The sequence below is a fragment of the Gavialis gangeticus genome, unplaced genomic scaffold, assembly GCF_001723915.1.
Source record: "Gavialis gangeticus isolate Ggan-Ray unplaced genomic scaffold, GavGan_comp1, whole genome shotgun sequence".
Lineage (NCBI taxonomy): Eukaryota > Metazoa > Chordata > Crocodylia > Gavialidae > Gavialis > Gavialis gangeticus.
The window spans coordinates 42,263,699-42,271,249 of NW_017729025.1; the positions used below are offsets into that span (position 1 = coordinate 42,263,699).

Below are 7,551 nucleotides of genomic sequence, written 5' to 3' on the forward strand. Positions count from 1 at the left end.
CCTTACTAATTGACGAGGATGCGTATTCCTCCTTAATATAACTTGAGACCATTGCTCCTTGTTCTGTCATTAATTTTGGGATACAAAAATTTTAAAAATAAAAATATTACTTCTATCAACACTAACTGTACTTCTGACTCACTAGATACCTAGTATTCATTGATCATAATACAGTATGGGCACACATAAATATTTGAAGGGTGCAAATCTCAAGGGGAAAAAAGTTACTACATGAGGCACTAATTGTCACTTGGAGTAAGTGGGAAGATTTAGGCTGAATATCAGGAAAAATATCCTGACAATGAATATATTAGGCAGTTAAGTCATTTTCCTAGAGTGGCAAATGCAGGTTTTATTGCTTGAGACTTTTAAATTGAGAATGGGAAATGTATTGGAGAATACTACACTGCATTGGCAGGGAGAAGGACTGGGTAATTTAATAAGCGTTTTCCATCTCAACTTTTAAAGATTCTGTGAATTTACAACTACGGTATTGCATGTGGTAATATCATTGTAACACTGAGTAAAGACAATCTTTAAAAAATACTAATCTGTCTTTTTTGGCAGGGATTTGTAACAGGAGGAAAAGATGGGGTAGTGGCTCTTTGGGATGATACCTTTGAACGCTGTCTCAAAACCTATGCCATCAAACGAGCTGCTTTGGCACCTGGCTCTAAAGGTGATTTGAGGAATTAGGTCATTTTATGGTACATCCCCCTATACTGTGTTTAAGTCTGTGTTTTAAACACTTTTTTTTTTTAGTAAGTTGTTTCTGTAGAATTGTCTTTCTTCACAATCGGAGGAGATTAGATTTTGTTGTGGTAAAAATTACAAAAGGAAAATTAAAGTTTGGGGGAAAACTTGTGGATCTAGTTACGTTTGTTTCTTTTTTTTGACTGTAGCCTAGTGATAAAGATGTTGATGTAAGATGTGGGACATCTTGGTTCAGATTCCTACTCTGAATCAGGCAGAGAGTGAATCTGATCTTGGATGAACTGAGTATTTGAACCTACTACTGAGTGTCCTAACCAGTAAGCTCCAGGGTGTTTTGTAGTGTTTTATTAGTCTTTCCTGCTAGAGCTGTTTCACTTTGTATAAAATACTTAAATATTCAGACAGAGTGAGTGAGAGAATTAGCCTCTAACCCAGGGGTTAGGACACTGAGGTATATGTGGGATACCTGAGTTTTGAGCCCTGCTCCTGTGATGTTTAATCATTTATACAAATTGAAACACTATCAGTGGGAGAAATTCATAGACTCCAACATACCCTGTAGTATAGTAGCCAGAGCAGTCCCTGAGAGATGGGAGATACGGGTTAAAATCCCCTGAGAGAGAAGATTTTCCACAACCTGGTTGAGAACTTTAGTGAATTATGGAATAAAGTATGGGCCTGGTGCTGGGAGGGCAGGGAGGGTAGAGGATGGAGAGGAGGGGAAGAGGATTCTTTTCTGCTAGTTTTGTGAACAACTAGCCCTAGGTTTTTTTCAGGTGAAAACTACTCAATCAATTTGACCCAAATTTGCAAATAGTTTTATGATAGCAATATCAGGATAAAACAGGAGCAGGCAAGATACAGCCCACAGGCTGGATCCAGCCTGCCAGGCCATTCTGTCTGACCAGCTGAGCCACTAAAAATTTAGAAAACGTGCATTTATCTGCTCCTGGCTGCCTGTCAAAGATGATAGGAGATAGGGGCAGTAGGACCCAGGGGAAGCCAGCAGGACTCACCAGCAAGGCCAACCTGGCCCCACTCCACCCCCAGCCCCCTCCTACCCCAGTCCCCTCAACCAGAAGTCTCTGCCTGCTGCAGCTTTCATTGCTTCCCTGCGCACCTGCTGCAGCACCATGTGGTGGCATCACCAGACTGTGGGAGCATGGGGCTGGAGTGTGAAGGTGTTCATAGGATGAGTCCCACATGTACCCACACTGCCATACATGCAGACCCCCTTTGCTCACCCCTGCCACCCCTCCCACAGCCCCCCACAAACCCCATAGCCACCCACACTCTGCATATCCACACATGCACCTACATGCTCCCTCACCCCAGAGTCACACACTGACATCCACACCCTTCCCCACACCCCACATACCCACACACTAACAGCCCCCCACAAACCTATACCCATGCCCCCCACTCTCCATAGTATACAAGTGTAAGCTGTTGTGCAATCACCACTATGTACGCTATGCAAACGCATCTATATCAGGATTAAAATATTTTTTGAAATCAAATTAATGAATGTTGTAGATGTTTGATTTTTAGAATAAAGTTTGGTATTTTTCTGGTTCTGAGATGGCAAAAACCCTTGTTGAAAGGAGTATTTCCGGGGGCAAGGGGAAGGACTTCTGGTGGCAAAGGTTGAGGATCAGGGGGCAGGGCTTCCAGTCACAAGAAGGTGTCCAGGGGGCGGGGCACCTACCAAGGAGTGCGGCTCCCAATGTGACCCTCGACAGCTTGCCAAAACTCAGTAAGCAGCCCTCCACATAAAATAATTGCCCACCCCTGCAATAAAACATAGTTATTTGATAAACAGTTATGAGCAAGTCTGATCATACAGCTAATATGTCAGTCTCGTCTGCTGTGGAGAAGAAAGAGACATAAAGAAGGTAGCAGAATATATTTTTTTCTGTCATTCTTTGGTTTGTTTTCATATGAGTTGCATAAGGCTATTTTTCTTTTTTTTCATCCTTCAGATTTTACCTATTTTTTGCTACTGGCTGGATCTAATATATATGTAGGTTTCCCTGTTTGGAGATTTATTTCTGTCTTTTCCTTTAAAATTTACGTCTTCTGAGCATTAATATATATCATAGTGCAGAGCTCCCTCTGATGCTCGTCACTACGCTATGCCTAGCTCCTTGGCTACGGACAGACAATTACACATAAACCCTAGCCAAGGAGCTAGGGTCTGATCACTTAAACCGGTTTAAGCAATCAGAAACTGGTTTAAACCTATAACAGAACAAATGTTCAGTGTACATAAACTAGTTTGAAAATGGCTGAAACCAGTTTGAGATAAACATGGTTGAATGTAGGGAGGGCTGCTGTAGTGCCCCCCACCTTCTAGCCTGAGTCACTGCAGGCATGTGTCTGCATTTTTCCAGTCCAGGGGGGATGTCTGTACAGTTACAAATTTGTTTAACTTAACCAGGGCAGACTAGCCGGCAAAAATTGAATCAGTTTAGGCTCAGGCTTTTTGAATGTCTGTCTCTAGCCCTTGTGATCATGCCCAAGAAAGCACGTTTTGCATTTGAAAGTTTGTCTAACTTTATCCCATCTACACAGTTGGTCCAATAAAATGTATTACCCTAAGAAATCATTGCCTCTTACATAGTTTCTAGACTGTAGTGGCTACAACATCACTCTGATACCAACCATTATTGTTTAACCCTTTTTATAAATGTACTCTGCTGTAAGGTGCTATAGTTAAGGGTTGTATAGAAACCTGTTAGATACCAAATTATCTCAATGTATAAAAATGTCATTCACTGAGGTTTGCAGGAAGCCTGTTAGTTAGCAAAGTTATTGCTTTCCTCAATTAAATTTAAGAAGGGTCTAATAAGTTTAAGGCTCATTGATAGTTGTTTTATGTATCAGGTTTATTGGGGAAGGATAAGACACAAAAATGTGGAACCTGATTGTATGGAGAACCTGTAATAACCATCAAAGAGGGCAATATTTTAAAACTGTCTACTGTGTTAAATCTACACAAATAGAGGCAAGGCAAGGTTTCACTAAAAGGACAAGTGTTGAGGTTTGTTTTATTTTGGGTGTAATGTATGTATTTATAAAAAGATACTCTTAAAATAAGTTGCATATAATTGTGGAATTAAAGTTTTTCCCTTTTAAATTTTTAATGTTTTAGGTCTCCTTTTAGAAGATAACCCCTCTATACGTGCCATATCATTAGGACATGGTCATATTTTAGTGGGCACAAAAAATGGTGAAATACTAGAGGTGGATAAAAGTGGACCAATAACTCTGCTGGTTCAGGTATATTTTAAATTGTAATTACACATTTCTTATTGTTTTAATTTCCTTCCTAGAATGTGGTAGTCTGAAAGAGTTTGTCACAAGTAGAAAAAAAACAAATAAAATTGACATGAGCTCATAAGCACTGTACTTGTTAATGAAGCTTGCAGTAGGGGTGTACAAAGCAGGCAGTGTTCAATTCAGATTCAGCCCAATTTGGGGGACAGTGATTCAATTTGCTGATTTGGATCGCTGTCCCAATTCGATTCAACTGAATCTGAATCTGAAGATTTGATTCTGATTCAGAGAACCAGCAATTCGGCCGTAGACATGGCTTTATATGTTTTTTTCTATGTACCCTGAGGTACCAGGCACAGTTCATGAACACTGATATGGTGGGGCAGATGGAGCATCCTATGGGAGTGCAGCTGGGGGGAGGTCCGACACACACTCAGTGGCGGAACTGGAAGTGGATCAGAAATACTTCCGGTCCACGGTCCACTTCTCAGTCCACCACTGAGCATGCAGGGGAGCCTCCGTGCCTCCCTGGCTCAGCGATCAGCCATGGGGGAACCCCGGGTGCCCCTCCAAACCCAGGAGGCACCTGTTGCTGAGCCAGGGGATGGGGGGTCCCCCACATGCTCGCAGCAGACCCAGAAGTGGACCAGAAGTACTTCTGGTCCGCTTCTGAGTCCACCATCAAGTGATTTGGGGACCACCCTGCACTCCTGTGGGACACTCCATCTGCCCCACCATCTCGGCATTCACGAGCCATGCCTGGTACTTTGAGGTATGTAGAAAAAAACATATAAAGCTGTGTCTATGGCCAAATTGTCAAACCTCTCCAAATTGATTTGGAGGATTCCTATTCAATTTGGAGAGATTAATGGGTCTCCTGATTTGATTTGGATTCAGAGATTCGGCCACCGAATCAGACCAAATCTCCTCCGAAGCGAATCAATGACTGAAGCCTTGCACAGCCCTAGCTTGCAAACTATTAGAAGGAAACAATATGTTCATCTATTCTGACATGCTGCAAAACAGGCCAATGCTCAGTTTCTCACTAGGGTCTTTTCCCAAATACTATTTACTATAATTTAAAATTGCATTTTAATCAGCAGCTTTTTAACTTTTAGGATATTTTGTATTGATTACTATGTTAGATTGTTTTCTTTGGGAGCTTTTCTTTATTATACATAGCTTTATAACTTCCTTATGTATTGTTTTGCACAATAAAGTACTTGATTAATTTTGTTTTTACAGGGTCACATGGACGGGGAAGTTTGGGGTCTAGCTACCCATCCTCATTTACCTATTTGTGCCACTGTAAGCGATGACAAAACCTTAAGAATATGGGATTTATCTCCAAGCCATTGCATGTTAGCTGTTCGCAAGTTGAAAAAGGGTAAGATGTTAGTATGAGAAGAGATTGTTACTTAATTTTAGCTTGTACTTATTAGTATTCTATTAATTCTTTTTTCATTACTTCATACAAGTTCATTGATAAGGCATTAATGAGTTATATAGCCCTAACCTACTTAAGAGAATATATCTTTAAGAAGTATTTACATTTATAAATGGTTTTAGGATTATCTGCAGGTGTTAGCAATTAAAAATATCTAAATTTAATATAAAAATCACAGAACCAGTCTTAAATCTATATCTTGCATCTAATATTACAGGCATTTTAAACTGGAAGATATTTCATATTTATATATACTGTGAAATAGGATGTTGTTGGAAGAAACCTCAAGATTAAGGGTGAATTACCAAGTTATTGTTATTTGAGCTAGTCCGCAGGGTTACAATACTATTTTGTTAAATTTGGTGGGGGGGGTGTTAAAATTGTAAAGATGACCTACCAGAAAAATATATGAAACCTGACAGAAAATACATTAGCTATTTTAGGTCCATAGCTCTATAATTATTATTGGAGTTTACCAGGAAACTTTTCACCAACATATTTTTCACCAAAATATGCCAGTTTGTTGAAACTTTTTTTTTTTTTTTTGTAGAGGACATCAAGGTAATAAAAATTGCCCTATGTGGTTTGTCCAGAACAGATTGTGCCAAACCAATCTAATTTCCTTCTTAGACAAAGTAGCTTCCTTCATAGTTAAGGGGAAGTAGTAGATAACTTTAGTGAGGGTCTTAGCACTGTACCACATTACTTTTTATAATCAAAACAGTCTAGATGATCACAATAAGTTGGGATGCACAAGCAGTTGAAAAAAATACTCCAGTACCTACAAATGGCTTGCTGTCAAACCCTGAAGACAGGAGGATGTTAATGGATCTAATTCTGTTCCATACTTGGATAAGGGACTAGAGAATACACGTATGAAATCTATAGGTGACAACAAGCTGAGTGAAGTTGTAAGCACTTGGGAGAACAGGATAGGATTCAAAATGATCTTGATAAATTGAAGAAATCGGCCAAAATTAACAGAATGAAATTTATTGAAGGCAAGTGCAAAGAATTTCAGTTAGAAAGGAGAAATCAAATGCACAGTATTCTGTAGGAAGAAATCCAGGGAGTAATATTGGAAATAGCCTGAATGTAAGTCACCATTGTGATGTTATATAAACATCACAGCCTTTTTAGCACAAGTACTATATGCAAAACACAGAACATTTTCACTTATGCTGATGAGGCCTCAGGTGGAATACATATTAAAGCAGACAAATTGGAGAAAGACAAGAGAATAAAGTGTTTGGAAAACATGTACTAGGAGGAAAGGTTGAAGAAAATAGGGTGCTTGTGAAACCTCCTTTGTTGGAAGTTTTAAAGAACAGATTAGTCAAATGTCTGTCAGAAACTTCTGGATATCAGTTAAGTTTTGGTTCTCTCCCGCTGTTTCTGTCATTTCTATCATTTTTTGATTCACGGCCATGGAAGAAAGCTGGTAGAGCCAGGTCTGAATGCTGATAATCATGAGGGCCAGTCCGAGGCCCACCAGACAATCCTCCTTTTTCCTTCATTTTAAAGAAAAATTAATACGCTGAAAGATGATCATAGGGCTAGCAAGAGAAAAGTACAAATAACCAAATGGGGATAAATAAAAACAAGAAACTAGTTGTGAATGTCTGAAGTTTATAAAACATGGTCTGAATTGCTGACAAAAGAAGTTTTTGGGGGGTTTTTTTTTGGTATTTTAGCACAAAATAATGTGTCCACAGCTGATGCAGTTGGAGTTAAGAGAAAAGAGAAGTATTTTACCTACTGAATGTTATATAGAATGGAGAGATAAGGGAGAGGAAGGGATATGCCATATTCTGGGTCTGAAATAGAGCACTTTTTAACAAGCAACAGCTACCTGGTACTAGAATAACGAGCAGTTTAGGAATACATAAAAGAATAATTATTAAACTTTACTTTGATTAGTAATGAAAAATAAAGTGATATGGATAACATTAATAAATGAATGCAAATTAATTTAAAAAGTGAAAATAGGGATTACACATCTTCTGATCTGAGTAACTGCACCTGTACTTTCATGGAAGTTAGCTATAGTATACTTTGGTATTCCGTTGCAAACCCTGACCGCCCCCCCCCCCCCAACCAAAAAAAAAAAA

At 39.2% G+C, this 7,551-nt stretch overlaps 1 protein-coding gene across 1 annotated transcript in view; it reads left to right on the forward strand.

Annotated features, from left to right (window-relative positions):
• The window catches only part of EML5 (echinoderm microtubule associated protein like 5), a 293,292-nt gene that overhangs the window by 175,668 nt on the left and 110,073 nt on the right, over window positions 1-7,551 (forward strand). The window contains exons 19-21 of the mRNA XM_019518682.1: window positions 568-679; window positions 3,869-3,996; window positions 5,239-5,380. Of these exons, the coding sequence (XP_019374227.1) occupies window positions 568-679; window positions 3,869-3,996; window positions 5,239-5,380 (382 nt within the window). The remainder of the gene's footprint in view (window positions 1-567; window positions 680-3,868; window positions 3,997-5,238; window positions 5,381-7,551) is intronic.